Raw genomic sequence first — 19382 nt, 5'->3', positions numbered from 1 at the left:
CCCGGAATACTATTACAAATTACTAAAAAATAAAAAATTTCAAATCCTAAAAATTAAAAATTACATAATTCAAATCCTAAAAATTAAAATTTACATAATCAAATTCATCAAATTTAAAAAACCCACTACTTGTCGCCAAATTTCGCCCAAATGTGTTTGATTAGGTCTTCTTATAGCTCAATTTGGGCTTTGGTATCGCGCATTGTGTGTCTTGTTTCGATCCTCTCTCGCACCGTCGTATGCACACCTCGGCGTGGGGGAGACCTTGGGGTTGAACTTCCAGCTTCATCCTCGTCGTAAAAGTTAGCTGCCCTCGGTCCTTCGTCAGCTATAATCATGTTGTGCAAGATAATACACGTGTACATGATGTCGACAATATTCTTAGAGTACCACAGCCGAGACACGGCCTTCACAATGTTGAATCGGCCTTGAAGGACCCCAAAAGCTCTTTCGACGTCTTTCCGAGCAGACTCTTGATGCTTCGCAAAAAGAACCCGTCTCGGATCTTGCGGATTGCTGAGCGTCTTCACGAAAGTCGACCACCTTGGGTAGATACCATCGGCGAGATAGTAACCCATGTGGTATGGATTTCCGTTGACGGTGAAATCGACCACCGGTGCCACACCATTCAAAACATCATTGAAGAGTGGTGAAGAATAGAGCACGTTCAAGTCGTTGTTGGATCCGGCAACACCAAAATATGCATGTCAAATCCATAGGCGGTAGTCGGCGACCGCTTCAAGGATAAGCGTTAGGCCGCCGCCTTTGTGGCCGCTTAAGTGTTGCCCCCTCCAAGCATTCAGACAATTCTTTCACTTCCAATGCATGCAGTCAATGCTGTCAAGCTTACCGGGAAAATCGTGGACTGTTTCGTGAAGATGAAGCGACCGTTGACAATCTTCGGTGGTGGGTGCCCAAAGGAATTCCTCACCGGAAGCAGAACGAATGCCTTCACAAAAATTTTTGAGGCATAGGATTCCAGTTGACTCACTCACATGCAAATACTCGTCGAAGAGATTAGCCGTTTGCCCAGTAGCAAGTTGTCGGAGGGCACAAGTACACTTCTGCAACGCCGAGAGACTTTGCCGACCGCTTGCGTCTCTACGTGATTGAAAGTATTCAACACGGGCGGACAATGTGTTGACAATACGCATAAACAACCGTTTTGACATGCGAAAACGGCGCCGGAAGTAATCTTCCGAAAACCGCGGCATGTCGGAAAAATAGTCGGCAACGAGCCTTTCATGGGCTCCCTCCCGGTCACGAGGAATGTAGTGGCGCTTTGATCTAGTTGGTTGAGGAGGAGGGGCGGGGGTGGCGGCGGCGACATAGGCTTCATAGGCAGCACGATATTGTGCATAGTATTCTTGTTCTTCGCGCTCCGCTTTAGCCATGATATTGGTGAAATCCAATTTTGAATTTTTAGAGAGGGTTTGAGTAAGAGAGGAAGATGGATGATGAATGTGTTGTATGAGAAAATGGATAATGGATGTGTGTATTTATAGATGATTTTGGGATTAAAAAAATTTAAAACAAATTCAAAAAAAATTCAAAAAAATGTTAATAAACGGCTATATTTTTTGAGAATCCAAAATTTTTTTGTATTATTTTCGATTTAAAAAAAATTACAACAACATGGTCGTTGACCAATCGCACGCTGCCACGTCGTCATGCTCAGCGGCACGAACGTGCTCTTATTATCGAGCATGGCCGTGCCGTTGGTGCGAGCATAGCGGTGGACGGGGCTGTGTCGTGCCGCTGGCACGGACGCCGTCCTCCCCGGAGAGTAGCGATGGGGATGCTCTAAGGTTTCCATTGTGGAGCAAGGGTCTCTCTCCACTCAACACTCGCCAAGGACTCCTCTCTAAGGCCGATGTATCGGTGATTTCCTTTATTTAATTTTTTTATTCATTTTTTATCCCCTATATATACCCTATTCCCCACCAATTATTTACTTCCATTTAACTTCATTTTATCTCAGTCTACATTTTACTTCTCTTTAGTCACAATGTTTTCAATATTTTTGTCAATGTTTTAGTTTATTTTTTTATTGAGTTGTCTTTATTTCTTGTTATTTATCATTTTATTTCACACTAACAATTAAAAGTGAAAATTATAAAACAATGCTGATGTGGAAATGAGATGAGTTCTGAAATAGGCTTTGGGATGAGCTTTCATTGCAGGGAAATAGGTTTTGAGATGGTGTTACGAATCCAACAAACTCTTTGTTGGCAGAATCAGCAAGTGGAGAGACGACAACATCAACCCCCACACCGACGCCGACTGGAGCAGAGGAAGAAGCGGCGCCGGGCGATGATGAGCAGGTGGAACGGTCACATGAGGATGGAGAGGCGACCAGGGCGAGAAAGCTGCGGCCGAGGGCGCAACTCAAACCGCCGAATCGTTACCAAGACTACGTCGCCAAATAGCCGACGCCAACTGCTCGATGGATTGTCTAAATGACTATAGTTTTCTTTAGTTTATTTTCTTTGTTTATTTTACTATTATGAACGGTTATTGGGTCGAGCGTTTTATAAGCTCCGTCGGGTTTTCTTTGTTGGTTCTTTCCCGATGAATAGGTTTAGGTCGAACCAACCCTAGGGTCCTAGATAATATAAATAGGGCTTCTCATTAATTCCGTATTCAATTAATGAAGAATTATTTTGCCCACATAACTTGTGCAATACGCAAACAAACCTAGCCACTGCCGACGGAAGACGTTTTCCGCGCCAGCCATCAGTTTTCAGCCGCCGATCCCAAGCTCTGGGACACCGGATTCGTGTGTTGATTCGTTACGTGACCGAAATTCTTCGTTAAGAGAGTTACCCTCTTAACAACTGGTGCTTTCATCATTGAATTCATGGATACTCAACCTGAATCGAATAGCCATCCAGTGGTGTTGACTGGAGGTAATACGCAAGAATTGGTGTTGGGGTCTGGGCGTCACAATCAGGGTGGAAATCGTCGAGACCCTAGCGGACCACCGCCGAGGAGTGACCCACAGACGTCAGAAGGTACAGCTACTGATCCCTTGACACGGGGTTTTGATCGAATCATGTCTCGATTTGATCAGTTGGAGTTTCGGATGGATAATTCTGATCGGAGGATGGAGGCGTTAGAAAACCCGGATACGGATCCTCCGGACGATGATTATGATTCAGATGACGTGGCGTATGAGGAGTACCGTGATTCTGCTCCCCTCCGAGGTGCTTCGATCCCTCGACAACGCCAATTAGGGTTTCGAGATAGCCGGCCACCAAGACGAGGCCGACGTGGTGCGGCATATACTGCCCGCGGAGATTATCGTCGGGATGGAGAATGGCAGCAGGACGATACCCCCGATCATAGATTGGCGCTTCGTCAATCACGCAGGGTTTCTAGTTAGGACCCACCAGCGGCTCGCCAACGCGGAGGACGCGACCGCCGTCGAGTGTCCTGTTGGGAGCTCCAACCGTCTCGTGACCGTTTCTCATATCAACAGGATGACGATAGACGTCATGGAGTGAAGATGCGTGCCCCTCACTTTGACGGGTCGGACGCTACTAACTGGATCTCCCGTGTGGATTATTACTTTGACCATGTCATGATTCTAGAAGAAGACCGTCTACATTATGTGGTAATGTTGTTCGAACCGCCGGCTGCGGAGTGGATTTTTAATTATCGGAATACTAACAGGTTTGTTACGTGGCCAGAGTTTTTGGAGGATGTTCGCCACCGTTTCGACCCGCATAGCTTTCGAAACTACATTGGACCTCTTGCGAAGCTAGTCCAGACGGGGTCCGTGGCAGATTATCATGATACTTTCGAGAAATACTTGAATAGGGTGGAAGGCCTTTCGGATTATGCTCTTATCCCAATATTTATTGAAGGTCTGAAGCAGCCACTTTAGGAGAAGGTGGAATTGCAACAGCCTCGATCGCTAGCTGAGGCAATGGCTCTGGCACTACGATTGGGGGCTAATCAGGAGTACAGGTATCAGCAAACCTCATCAGGTTCAAAGAAGCAATGGTCAGCCCGTGAGTATTGACCTCCGCCGCTGACAGCTCCTAGCCCAATTACGGGCGTTACACAGCCACCGATGGGCGGACAACAAGGTCGTGATCTGGAGCGCCCTAAAGCTACACCGATTCGGGTCTCTAATGCGGAAAAATCAGAGCGCTCACGTAAAGGGTTGTGCTGGCACTGTCCGGAAAAATACGCACCGGGCCACGTTTGCGCAGTGAAGCTCCTCTGTTATGTGGGGGACGAAGAGGACGACGAGGACGGTCACCTCGACTTACATCAGCAAGTTGATGAGGTGATTACTGCAGATATATCACATCTACATGCCTTGAGTGGAATTAGCCGTTCTAAACCGTTCCAAGTAATGGGGAATATCGGGTCGACGAAGGTCATAATTTTAATCGACACTGGAAGCACACACGACTTCCTCCACCCGCGTATAGCGGAACGTCTTCAGTTGTCTTTGACGCCAATTCGGCCATTTCGGGTCTATGTGGGAAACGGTGGATCCTTGGTTTGTTCCCACGTGTCCCGACGGACGAAGATCACAATGCAGGGTGCCCAATTTCTGATCGACCTACATATTTTGGATATTCATGGACCTGACGTTATTCTTGGCATGGCGTGGTTGGAATCGTTGGGAAAAGTGTCTGCTGATTTCGTGGGTAAGACGCTTGAGTTTTAGAAGGATAATGAGCAGTTCTTCTTGCAGGGAACACTTCCCAATCCGCGGCAGATTTCGCTGCACTCTTTGTCATTAATGGCGTCTCATGAACCGACCTTTGAATTCTACGAATTGGTGCCCACTGATCCCGACGACCAGGCTGGTACATTGCTGTCCCTTGAGCTCGAATTTCCAGTGAATATTTCGGATGAGATCCGACAGGTTTTGGAGGAGTTTAGGCAAGTATTTGACCTTCCGCAGGGGATGCCACCTGCCCGACCTTTCGACCATAAAATTCATCTGCTCCCCCACACCAAACCCGTAAATGTTCGCCCATAATCGATATCCATATTTTCAAAAGAATGAGATCGAACGGCAGGTGAAAGAAATGTTGGATCAGGGAATCATTCAGCGCAGCCAGAGTCCATTTTCTTCACCGGTATTGTTGATCAGAAAGAAGGACGGCACATTCTGATTTTGTATCGATTATCGGGCCTTGAACTTGGCGACGGTGGCAGACCATTTTCCGATCCCAACAGCAGATGAGTTATTTGATGAACTTGGCCAGGCGAAATACTTCACCAAGTTGGATTTACGCTCCGGATATCATCAGATTTGGATGCACGAAGGGGACATTTTCAAGACAGCCTTCTGCACTCATGACGGGCATTTCGAATTTTTGGTAATGCCGTTTGGGTTGACCAATGCTCCGTCCACCTTTCAGGCTGCGATGAATAGTATTTTCCAGCCCCTACTCCGGAAATGCGTCATAGTCTTTTTTGACGACATCTTGGTATACAGCCCCACTTTGGAATCACACTGTCAGCACTTGTCCGAGGTACTATCGCTCCTACTCACTCACAAGTTCTTTGTTAAGTTATCGAAATGCTCTTTTGGTAGCACCACTGTTGAGTACTTGGGGCATTTGATTGCAGATGGTAATTTAATGGCAGACCCGACTAAGATTGAGGCAATGACAGCATGGCCACTCCTACAACAGGTGGTGCAGACACCTGATCAACAGCTCTACGTGCGGAAGTTAATGGGATATAAATTCCGCATAGAATACAAACGGGGCAGTGCAAACAAAGCAGCTGATGCGCTTTCCCGGCGTGATGGGACTGAACAGCCGCCTGAGGCTGTGCCGGAGGGTCCAGCGCGAGCTCTGGAGACTGCAGAATGGAGTGAGCCGGAGACGGATGGAGAGCTGCTAACTGCTGTAGCACACCCGATACCTAAGCTGCTGGAGTTTCTGCGTAGCGAGACCGAGACGCGACCGGATTTGAATGAGCTGGCGACCAAAATCAAATCAGGCGAGGCTCCCAGCCATTTCTCTTTTGTCGACGGACTGATTTATTTTAATCGTCGGATTCTCGTCAGTCCCTACTCCACTATGAAGAAGTTGCTACATCAAGAACATCACAACTCGCCGATAGCAGGACATCCTGGACACGAGCGAACATTTCGCCTGTTAGCTGCAGGATTTTATTGGCCAAATATGAGACGCGATGTCAAGGATTTCGTCGACGCGTGTGTCGTTTGCCAATCGACGAAATATTCAACTCAAATACCAGCCGGGTTACTTCAACCGCTTCCTGTGCCGTCGCAGGTTTGGGAAGATGTATCGATGGACTTTATCACAGGGTTACCACAATCTAGAGGTTATACAACCATCATGGTAGTGGTCGATAGACTTTCAAAATATGCTCATTTTGCTGCATTGCCCACCTGCTTTGACGCGCTCCGCGTCGCTCATCTCTTCGTCAACACAGTTATTCGTCACCACGGGTTCCCACAGACCTTGCTGTCCGATCGCGACTCGGTCTTTCTAAACGCCGTGTGGGAGGAGTTACTGCGTCTTAGTGGGACCAAGTTAAATTTTACTACTGTCTACCATCCACAGTCGAATGGCCAAACGGAGATTCGCAACAAAGGCTTGGAGCAATATTTGAGAGCTTTTACTGCTGATCGACCATCCACTTGGTCGAACTTCCTACCTTGGACTGAATTGTCCCTGAATTGTTTTCATCACGCGGGGTTAGGAACTTCCCCTTTTCGGGCTTTGTACGGCCGCGATCCACCCCTGTTGGTGGCGGCTGTTCCTTCAGAAAAGACCCCACCCAACGTCGCTGAACTGATCAGGCAGCGTGGGGAGTTACTGGTGGAATTACGGAGGAATTTGACTAAGGCACAGCAGCGCATGTGCGCGACGGCGAATAGACACAGGAGGCATATCGAGTTCGAGGTTGGGGATTTTGTCTGGCTGAAGTTGCAGCCGTATCGGCAACACTCTGTGGCAAAACTGCTTTCGGCTAAGTTGGCCAAGCGATTTTATGGTCCTTTTGAAATCTTGCAGCGAATTGGACCGGTCGCGTACAAGCTGAGGTTGCCGGAAGGGAGCCGCATCCACGATGTTTTTCATGTCAGCCTGTTGCGAGCGTTTGTGAGTGGCGATGAGGTGGTTCCGCTTCCGATTAGATTTAAAGGGGACCGGCCTATAGTTCATCCCGTGGCCATTTTGGATTCTCAGACGATGTGGCATAACGGAGCAGCAACTGAACACGTTTTGGTAAGATGGTCAGACGGTACTGATTCTCCGTCGTGGGAGCCGTTGGTTGAAATACGGAAGCGTTTTCCTACTCTCCCCCTTGAGGACAAGGAGGCACTTAAGAGAGGGGGAGTTGTTACGAATCCAACAAACTCTTTGTTGGCAGAATCAGCAAGTGGAGAGACGACAACATCAACCCCCACACCGACGCCGACTGGAGCAGAGGAAGAAGCGGCGCCGGGCGATGATGAGCAGGTGGAACGGTCACATGAGGATGGAGAGGCGACCAGGGCGAGAAAGCTGCGGCCGAGGGCGCAACTCAAACCGCCGAATCGTTACCAAGACTACGTCACCAAATAGCCGACGCCAACTGCTCGATGGATTGTCTAAATGACTATAGTTTTCTTTAGTTTATTTCCTTTGTTTATTTTACTATTATGAACGGTTATTGGGTCGAGCGTTTTATAAGCTCCGTCGGGTTTTCTTTGTTGGTTCTTTCCCGATGAATAGGTTTAGGTCGAACCAACCCTAGGGTCCTAGATAATATAAATAGGGCTTCTCATTAATTCCGTATTCAATTAATGAAGAATTATTTTGCCCACATAACTTGTGCAATACGCAAACAAACCTAGCCGCTGCCGACGGAAGACGTTTTCCGCGCCAGCCATCAGTTTTCAGCCGCCGATCCCAAGCTCCGGGACGCCGGATTCGTGTGTTGATTCGTTACGTGACCGAAATTCTTCGTTAAGAGAGTTACCCTCTTAACAGATGGGCCTGCTGATGTGGCAGAAGAAAATGGAGATAGGCTCTGAGATGTGCTTTGAAATAGGCTCCGAGATAGGCCAATATTGCTAATGCCCTTAGGTCAAGTTATGTACTTATAATTTTCTGCACATTCTAATTATTTAGATAAAGAATACTAGGGTTGATAACAGTGCTCTTTCCTTTTTTTTTTCTTTTGTAAGCCTTTTTGTACTTTGCGGGGGCCTATTTAGGTACCACATGCTAATATCTTTTTTAATTAAGAGCATCACTAACGCTGTGGGCCAGACCGTGTAAGGTGTTCCTCTAGACATGCGCAATGTCATGGCCCGTTCAGCTGTTATGCGCCAAGAAGAACTACACACTCTCGCCTCCAAGCGAATCTAATTGAAGAAATTTGGACACACACCAGCATTGACGTTATGTTTTAATGGTTTTTTTTTGTATTTTTAAATTTCATTGTTGTAATTTTCAATTTCCGAATGAAGAACAACTTTTTCATGTTTGAATATGTTCGGCATTTTTTATTTCACGCGTAAAATAGGTTGTAAATTGTGAATATTGCAATTTAATAGTTGTAGTCTGGGATGGGGCCTGCGGGGTTAGAGGAGTTGCGGCCGGGGACTCAAATTTAGGGGAATGATGACATGGAGGAGACTTGGGGCCTGAATCCGGATCGGAGTTGTGGATGCTCTAAGCATCCTTAACCCCGGCTCGGATTCAGGCCCCAAGTCCCCTCCACGTCATCATTCCCCTAAATTTGAGTCCCAGGCCACAACTGCCCTAACCATGCTGACCCCATTCCGAGCCACAACTATTAAATTGCACTATTCACAACTCCAGCCTATATTACTTGTAAAAATTGAAAACGTTGAGCAATTATAACATGAGAAATTTATTTTTAATACAAAAATAATAAATTATAAACTAAAAAATATAAAAAATAGAATATTAAAAAAAAGTGCAAAAAAATTTTTTTTTTAAATTGAAAAAAAGTGCAAAACAATCTCGCCCCTCTCCATCTTCTTCCTCCTCCTCCTCCTTCTTCCTCTCCCCCTCCCTCTTCTTCCTCTTCCAAATGCATAAAAATTCAGAACTTGGGGGCGCAGGAGCGGCCCGAACCCCCTCCAACCGGAAGCTCCATCGCCCGCTAGGCCGGACCCTAGGCGCATCCCTGGGCCGCGACTGAGTCCCCGGGACCAGCCTGGGCCGCAAATTCGTCACCTCCATCGCGCGGGGCCGCGGGCCGGGACCCCGGTCCGGCCCGGCCCGTGGCGTTAAGGATGCTCTAATGTCCTCAGACTATTATATGCTCCTAACATAAATACTCCTTTTAACTTAATTGAGATATGTTTACAATTTGGGGAAATTAAACCACATATACAAAAAATGTTTCGTTTCAAATTAATACAAAAATTTTAAGTTTAAATGATTAATCCAAAAAGTTTCATTTGTGTTTTAACTTAATATATTCCGTTAAATTTCTTTTAACACAGTTAAAAACATTGCTATTAGGTTAGTTTTTTTATTTAAAAACTAAGTTTGATGCCCTTTCTTTAAAAACAAACAGTTTAGTTCTATTAGTTTTGCTATAGCACGGACTGTTTAAAAATTTTCCATTGCATAGTATTAATGAATATTCTTTGCTAAAAATTTCCCAAATGACACAAAGATTAAACACTGTAGCAAAATACAGTTTAAAAACACCATTTAAAAATTAATACTTTGAAGTTGAGGCCCTTTCTTTAAACACTAACAGCAAGTTCATCTTCCTAAATTTCCATCCAAGAACTATAAAACACCCAAGTGACAGTTCATCTTCCTAAATTTCCATTCAAGAACTAAAATAATTTGATTGATATACATGCAAAAATGTAAGACTTTTAGCAAAAGTGTAAAAGATGGGAATTTTAGACAAAAAAATACTAAGTTTCAATAGGGAGGTTCTCGACCCTTTTTTCAAAGTCTATAAAATTTTTTAAGAAAAAAATTCAAAGTTTACCTATTATTGAGAGAGAGAAGTTCTCCAGATATTTTGGGGGATTAATTGTTGGAATTATTGCAAAGTGACATATCTTCTTTCTATTATACTCCTAATATTAGATGAAAAAGGTTAAAACAATAAACGGTGTTAAAAGAAATTTAACAGAATATATTAATTTAAAACACTAATTTAAAGATTTTGTATGAATTGTGTAATCCTAAAATTTTTTGTATAAATTTGAAACACCAATGAAACATTTTAAATATTTTGTGTGTATGATATAATTTTCCCATGTATTATTTGTGTGGACGATGTCAGGTGTAATTACATTTCATAATTCTTAATAAAAACAAATTCTGCCAATAAAATATAGAGATATGTATGGGGAGCAATCTTTAATAAAAATGTATATATCCATCACATTATAAAAAATGATTAATTATGTTTGGCAAAATCCCATTGACCTTGGTACTCACAATTTATTATGGAGTAGTATTTGTCAATGATTGGCCAGCATTTATTAATTATATTCGTGTTGATGATATTAAATCTAGATCATGTAGCTCTAAGAGCATCCACAACCGTGCTCTTGCCAGCGGCACGGTTGTGGGCCCAGCCCCACTTTTTCTGCCTGCTCTCTGGCAAGAGCACAACACCCACAGCTGTGCTCTTCCGCAAGGACGAGCACAATTCAATTTAAAATTCAATTAAACAAAAACATTTCCATAATATTAAAATTCATTAAAAACCACAATAAATAATACAAATTACAAATAAAATAAAAAAGACATAATTAAAATCCTAAAAATTAAAAATTACATAATTAAAATACTAAAAATTATATAATTAAACTCCTAAAAATTAAAAATTACATAATTAAAATCCTAAAAATTGAGATTGAGAGAGTTGTTTAGTATAGTGTCATTTTTTGTTTTTGAAATGAGAGTATTTATAGATGAAAGTATGAATTTTGGGGTAAAAATGATGGAATAAAAATTAAAAGTGTGAAAAAAATGGATATATTTTATTAGGAAGTGAGACAATATTTTTTAAATTAATTTTGAAATTTTCAGTTTTTTTCGATTTTTTAAAAAAAAAATAATAAAAAATGATAAATCAACGGGCCAATCAGAGCATGCCACGTCGACGCCTTGTGCTCTTGCCGCTGGCACGGCCGTGCTCTTAGCTAAGAGCACGCCCGTGCCAGCGGCAAGAGCGCAGCGGGGGCGGGGCGCGTCCTTGCCGCTGGCAAGGACGGACGAGCAGCATTCCACCACCGTTGGGGATGCTCTAACGATAAGTTTAACATCAATTTTTCGTCTATATCATAAATAAAGAAAACACAAAGGTTTTGATTACCGTTTGGTAAGTTGTCACATTTTTCACCAAACATTATCCTTAAGAGTGAAAATAAAGCCGTATTAGCGGATGATTAAGAGGTGATTAAGAGACGTGGCGGTCCATTCCAGATGATTAAGACAGGATAATTGATTTTATTCACTGATTTTCTTCTTTGCATATAAAATTAGGTTAGTGATCATCAAAACGCTTTTCAGAATTTTAACCCTTTTAGAGGAATTTAGATAAGCGTTGTTGCCATTTACACTATAATTTATGGAATGTTATTTATGTCAACTCTACCTCTCAATTATCACGATAAAATAACAAAGTTGTATTTTTACTCTATGTTTGATCAGTCAGTACGTTTGAAACATTTTTTCACCTTTATACAACTTTGCTAAGCGAAATGCTAAGGGCTTTCAATATTACATATTTATGTTTACTTCATAACGATTTCGTTTATTTTTGTTTTCATTCGCTGTTTTTGCATTTTCTCAATCTTCGTTTGCTTTTCTGAAAATTATTGTTAAACTTAAGAGGAATAAATAATTTTTTTTTAAAGAATGAGACTCGTGAATAGTGTAAATGAAGAAATGGTGAATTCTGAGTATTGTGTTGTGAATACTCTTACTATCTTACTATCATTACATTTGACAATTTGTAGTATGATACAGACCAAACAGGAGAACTCATCCCAAAAGACTAGCCTGTTAGGAGAGAGAGCCCATTTAGTCTATATACCCCCACATCAGTTGTTCTCACAACCGATGTGGGAATTGAGTCCGTAACATTCGACCCTCCTTTAAGGGCCAACGTTCTCGTTGGTCACGACTGGTTCTTTGCCAGGCCACCACTCCGTGGGCCACCACTCCGAGTTCTCATTGGTCATTGCCACGTTGGTCACGGCGGATTCTTTGCCCAGCCACCACTCCGAGCGGTCCCAAACGCACTCGTTGGTCACGGCGAGTTCGTTGCCCGGCCACCACTCTGAGCCGTTTGGGCTCTCAATGAAAGCACCAATTGATACAGACCAAACATGAGAACTCATCCCAAAAGACTAGCCTGTTAGGAGAGAGAGCCCATTTAGTCTATATACCCCACATCAGTTGTTCTCACAACCGATGTGGGAATTGAGTCCGTAACATAGTAACTCAAAGTAAATGTTTATAATATATGAACAAGAATACAAGTATCGAAGCTAACGGAGGATGCAATATAGTACTCCCTCTGTCCTACATGCTACTCACACTTTTCTGTTTCAGTCCGCTCCGAACTACTTGCATTATTTTTATTTAAAAAAAAAACTTAAGAGTATTTCATTAAGATATTAGAATCAATTAAGTGTTCCCCTATTACACTTAAAATACTAATTTAATTATACTAATTACTCACATCTTAATTTACGCTTAAAATGAAAAATGCGAATAGCATGTGACAGATGGACTACTATTTAAATGCATATTATTATGATATATATATATATATATATATATATTGCACTATCAAGAAATATTAATGTGAATCTTAAGGATTCAAGAATAATATGTTTGCTCTGGACTTGCTCTCGTAAATATTTCAACAACCCAAACAAACCCAATAACAAATGAAACAATAAAAATGGCGGAAAAGGAAGAAGATGAAGGTGTTATGATTTAGATGAATGCTTGGATCCTATGGACCTTCTACAAAACAATGAAGACAGCCCAATGAAACTTTCACCAAATCAAATATCTAATGGCTCCACAAAACTAGCAGCACAAGAACTAGTAAAGCATACCTTAACATTCAACCTAAGTCCGACAATAGATTGGAATGCAACCACAAGGGATTTTGGATAAACCTTCAAAGATGAAGGGGTGCTCAAATTTGAGACTTTGTTCTACAATATCATTCAAAAGTTGCCTCAACAAAACCCTAGCAAAAGTATTTACACTAGAGGTTTAAAAGTGCTAAATAAAAGAGCAAAAAAAGAGTTAAAAAACGCAAGTCGTACAAAACGTTGGGTCGGCGAACCCACTTGAATTCGCGACCAAAAATAGTCAAAACTCTCGGTCGGGCGTTCTTTCTGGAATCCTCCAAAAACATTGTCTTCGAACGCCCCAATCGGACTTCGAATGAAACGCCTGGATCGGCGTTGCTTCACTCGGGTCGGGCGTCGCTTCCGTTCCCTCCTCCCACGAGGCCTTGAGCACCATTATTAGCTTCCGGTCGTCACCCACTCGAGCACTCTCTTCGGAGGAGCTTATTCCACGGATGAATATGCTTAAGTTGTCTTGCATCTTCTTTGTCATTCCCCTCGTTATTGGTCGATGGATGTCCTTGGTGGGATTGATTTAATGATGTGTGACTTATGAATTCGCAGCAAATATATTATACTACTATTACACAATATAATTTTTTTATAGAAAAATAAACATAGTACTCCGTACTATATATTATCGACCAATTTTACTGTTTGAGTTGTCATTTTAGAGTATAATATATTAACAACAATGCTGGAATTAATTTTTAAATTTCTATATGAGTTATTGTTATAACGAGTTATTAACTTTTGCAATATTGTCGAATTACTTAATTCAAAATGGTGTTTGTTTATCTTTTATTTAAATTTTGTACTTTGTAAATTAGAAATACACTCTTTATTAAATTAAATCAATACAACTAATTATAAGTTAAAACTTAAAGAAAACAACCGAATCGGCCCGGAATCGTTAAAACTAGTAGAAAAATCAACAATTTATTACAATATGAAATTAGGTAGGATTTATTTGGGTACCCAAAATCGCCAGAGTAGTAAATTTTTGCGAGTATGTGTAATCTTAACCATGAGTAAAAGCAAGCAAATAAGAAAGAGAAGAAAATACGGAGTAAAAAAGGAATATGACACTTTATATGTAGAGAGATAGGGCCATGTAGGACAATGAAGCCATGCCTCAACCCATGTGCATGTCCTAAAACTATATGCAATAATTAGTGAAAACATCAAATTTGAACCTGAAAATAGAGATTGTTCCCATTTCTTGGTTCAACAAGTTGGAGACCCCACCTAAAATGGAGTGTGTTTACTGCTATGCAGGCAAGGAAACCCCCACTCCTCCCAACTAGTAATATACATAATGGGAAATACATAGTGCTCACTAATTTATGACATTATCTTGCTTGCTCAAAACCATACCTTATATGTGACTCTCTCACAACACAATGCCACCATGTCGGATAGTGACCACTGAATGCAGCTGATTTCGATTGGATAGTAACATCTATGCCAACTGTTTAAACTCAGAAGATATGGCACACTCCTAGTTAATTAGGTCCAGCGTCTTTATTATTTTAGTTAGGTATCTTTATTTATTTTAGTTACATGAGAATGACATAAACTATCTAATATGAATCTTATTCTAAATTAGTCAGGATTTATTTGAATATTATAAATATATGTGTACTCCCCCAGTCCCACTTAAGATGTCCATATTCTTGAGTGACACAGAATTTTAGGAGGAATTGTTAGATGGTGTAAGTAGAAAGAAAAAAGTAGTTGAATATTTTAATAAGAGATGGAGAGAGAATTATTTCTAAATATTGAAAATGGACATCTTTAGTGGACAGACTAAAAAAGAAATGTGGGCATCTTGAATGGGACGAATGAAGTAGTATCTTTCTTACAGAAGTAAGCAATAAGATTTATCGAAACTCTCTCGTCTAATCTTTCATCTCACATTCTCACCTATATCGAAATCGCCGTTCAAGGCCTTCTCTTTCCCTTTGCCTCTCAATAACGGTCTTCGAAAGCACTCGAAGTTAATACTCTATCTCAATTTTTTCTTGGTTCTCACTTAGGCCATTTATGCATTAACTTAATAAATTAACGAAATTTATATTTGATTTATGCAAACTTAATATGTTTCCATGTGAGTTGGGTCAGTTAGGAGATCATGATTGTTAATAACGGAATCTCTAACCAATAATTTAAATTTCACAATAATTGAATCCATAAATAATATTTGGGCTTATCAATTAGTACTCAAAAAGGCCTTTTGCTCCAGAAAAACTTCTCACAGGCCCAAACCATGTCTTATTAATAAATAATGCAATTTTCTGCCATTTGTCCTACATAGATCTCAATTACAATGCTACTTAATTGGCAATTCAACTTTTAAGTAATTCAACATTTTTACCTTGTGTCAATTTAATATTATAAACATCAATCCAATAAATTTAATGATAAATATTTACTAATGTGGTAAGTCAACTATAACAAAAAGAGGTGCCAAAAAACATTTAAATATAATTGAAAAACAAGTACAATTTGGTGGAGTAGGCAATCCCAGGACCGAAAATACTGGGTGCAACACAATTAGTACTAATTAAAGTAGAACACAAATCGGGGATATACTAATCTACGCTCATAAATAGTAAATCCCTCAGAGTTACATTCTAAGCAACCCAATATATAATTAAGGGAGTTGAATTATTGAATAGAAAAGGCAAATGGCATTTCTAATTAGTGATTTTGAAATTAAGGGCATTTTGGGCGCCCCTCTTTGGTCTTCCAGTTGTTGTAGCAAGGGCATATTTCCTTGTGGCCATACACTCCGGGCGGCACGCAACGACACGTGGCGCAGCACTTCTGGCAGTAGAGCATACATGGTTTCTTGTGCGACGTCGCTGAGCACCGGTACGTGCATCGTGGTTTGCAGGCTATTGCACAGAACAAAATCCAAAATATATGGTTCAAAATCAAATCCAAATAGTACAAATTAAGTCAAAATTGCATTACTTCTTACCATTGAGAGGGAGATTAGTGTACCTGCCCTGTTAAAAAAGATACTCATTTTAGTAGGAGTATACAAAATCAAATATTCCCAATTCTATCACATGTAACCAAAATGTGACAAATTAATAGAATGAACAAAATTTAGAAAAGAGTAGTAGATGTCTGAATAATTACTAACCTCAACAACATTGGAGAGGGTAATCAAGAAAAGAATTGACAAAACCAGCAACAAAGTGTTGTAGGGGCGTGCTCCCATCTTGCTCTAAAAATTAATAAACTCAAGAAGCAAATTTTGTACTATCAAATGAAGTAGTGAGAGTGAGAGTGAGAAATGTGTGATTAATTGTAGATATTTATAGGCCAAGATTGAAATAAAGCAATGTTTAAGGCGTAGATTTAGGAAAAAATCATATGCAGAAATAAAGTCCATGAAATATCGATCCACAAACGGCGCCGTGTTTATTGTGCTTTCTTGATTTGCAATCATTAATTGTTGCAATGTTGTTAGCCTTTTTTGGGCATGTTACTTTTACATTTTTTTCTTGCTTTTGCGTGCTTATTGAAATAACGGTCTATTTGCAGTTTAAACAGTTAATATTTTATTACTTCCTTAATCTCAAACTAATTACCTTTTAATATGAGTATCTTTCACTCAGATAGCTTGTAAAGTAGAGAAACAATTATCTAATTTAATCTGAAATAACCGAAATCTCTAACTATCACAAGATATAAACGTAAAAATTAATGAAATGCAGTTTTATAAAGTTGACTCTATTTGAGGATGATATTATATTTTCACGCCTTTCATAGCTGTATTTTAAATGCATTTTACCAAATGTATTTTCACCATAAATTTGAATCGTTTGCGTATCTATGACTTTTTTATTTGGAATGTAGCAAATAATTAATTACAACGACTTTGAATTTTAATATTCAACTGTTTATTTATTTTGTTCTCTCAATTATGATTTTTATCTCCACTTTTCAACAAAAAATTTCATTGTATATAGTAATATTTTCTAATATCACTACTTGGATATTGATTTTCACTATTTGAATTAAGATTTCAAAATTTATACATATAAAGAAGTTATTTTAGCTTTTGCCGAGTCTGCTATCTTTACTGAAAAATCATTTTTTAGGTTCAATAAGAAGAATATGTGGTTTAATTGATCGAATTTATATTTGTTCATTGTAGACTATATAATCTGCATTATGAATACCGGTGTAGATGTTTTGTTAGTTATTAATATATTTGAGATAATTTTATAAATTGTTATTAAAGTGTGATATCTGTTTTAAATTACCTGGAGTACTACTAAACTTGGATTTATTTTAAAGTAATTACTAAATTTTATACGTATTTACACTATTTAATATTTTAATTTAATTTTCTTAATAAATTAACAATAAAGGGCCGAATAAAAAAATGTCGCTGATTTAACAATAAAGTATAAAGAAAAAAATTATAAATGAAAATGAAATTAATTTTTAAATAAAAATAAAAATAATTACAAATAGCCAAATATATGTCATAGCGGACGATTGGCTAAGGTTGCCTAGTGTATTGCACACGCACGTGGCATACATCATCTGAAAATGTCACGTATGTTTGATTGAATACATGACATTTTGTGGCCTACGGTGCATGGTGCATGGTGCATGCCTTCTGTGTAGTGCGTGAGTGGTGTCGATATCTTATGATCCAGGAGCGATATAAAAATTTCGCTAATAATATTACCCATATATTCTATAAATTTTGCACTATATAATGAGATGAATTTATATTTTAAAAAATTGGTGTATTGATGATTTGAGATAAGACCAATGGTGCGCACATGTAATAACTTGTCCATTAATTTCCCAGTGTCAACTGATAAGTACGGTGATCGATTTATTGGGCAGCTTAAAATAAATTAAATTAACAAATAAATAAAAATTGTTGGGCAACATGCTAATTTTGTAATTAGGTATGTGGCGGTTTCCCATACAGATGCATAACCATATCCTATTTTTAATCTATTTCAACTCATCTTTATTTTTTATTTTAGAAAGTGTATTTGTTACATTAGTCAATTATATGCCTAAAGGCCTCAAACTAATTACCATATATATCGTGCACCAGTAAGCAAATACTCTATCTAACGATGAAATAGTATTTTTGGGACAACATTTTATATGGTGTTATTTGTAAATTAAAGGGAAAATAAATAAACTAAGACGAGAAAAGATAGATATGATTGTAAATTAAAGGGAAAATAAATAAACTAAGACGGGAAAAGATAGATATGATGTTCTTTTTATTTTAGGAAATATGTTATTCCCTCGGTTCAATAAGTGTTGGAGCATTTTTTTAGTACTGAGATTAACGGTACATATGATTAACGGTATATATATATATATATATATATATATATATATATATATATATATATATATATATATATATATATATATAATGACTAAGATTAGCTTTGATTTTTGACAGAATTTCACTTATTAATCTGATCACGTCCATATATATATATAGGAGTGATCAAGTTCTAACTAGTTTTAGGTGTATAACTAGAGAATAAATCACAGCCACACATCTTGTTACTCCAATTTAATCTTATAGGTTAAACAAATTTTCAGATTTTTGTTAAAAATAATAGCCCAAGGGCATTTTCGGAATTCAATATATCAACGTGAATTCAGCGCAATATATCAACGTGAATTCAAAGCTGATCTCTCCCAAATTCAAAGCGAGATTTCTTCCAAATTCAAGCGTCGATTTCTTCCGAATTCAAGCGGTGATTTCTTCCGAATTCGTTCACGTTTGATCGCGACTTTGGATTCAGCTTCCCGGTCAAATCGCGACGTCTGGATTCAATTCCTTATCACATGGATTCAATTCCGATACATTCATCGGAAGATTATTTCGATTCCGATTCCTCTTCATCGGGAGAGGAAGAAGGGACTGAATCTAAAGGTAATTATCAATTATTATCAATTAAGTGTTGTTGCTCAGCATTATTAGATTGTGCATGATGTGAAAAGACGTTAGAGTGAAGTATATGTGACGAACAGTGAAGTAAAAATGCTCAATATGCGTTGTAGTGTAGTAAATATGTACTATCGTGTATTAAATATACTTTATTGTGAAGTGAATATTGTTTGTAGTGAAGTATATTGAGCATATAGTGAACTATATATGCTTATAGTGAAGTATATTATGCATTTAGTGAACTATTATATGCTTACAGTGAAGTATATTCTTCTTATATTGCACGGTTTTTTTTATCACAGTGAAGTAAAAACATGCTTA

The 19382-nt window shown here is 39.3% G+C and overlaps 1 protein-coding gene across 1 annotated transcript; it reads right to left on the bottom strand.

Moving 5' to 3' along the window:
- Positions 1–15566: 15566 nt before the first annotated feature.
- On the bottom strand, positions 15567–16392 carry LOC121776348 (protein RSI-1-like). Its single transcript, XM_042173522.1, has 3 exons — positions 16254–16392; positions 16086–16113; positions 15567–15999 (listed from the first exon to the last, which is right to left on the bottom strand). Exons 1-3 carry the CDS (start codon positions 16329–16331, stop codon positions 15818–15820), a joined length of 288 nt encoding a protein of 95 aa, XP_042029456.1. The 5' UTR covers positions 16332–16392; the 3' UTR covers positions 15567–15817.
- Between the last annotated feature and the right edge of the window lie 2990 nt (positions 16393–19382).

This window comes from Salvia splendens, chromosome 18 (assembly GCF_004379255.2).
Source record: "Salvia splendens isolate huo1 chromosome 18, SspV2, whole genome shotgun sequence".
NCBI classification, from domain to species: domain Eukaryota; kingdom Viridiplantae; phylum Streptophyta; class Magnoliopsida; order Lamiales; family Lamiaceae; genus Salvia; species Salvia splendens.
This window is presented reverse-complemented; position numbering and strand designations above follow the sequence as displayed.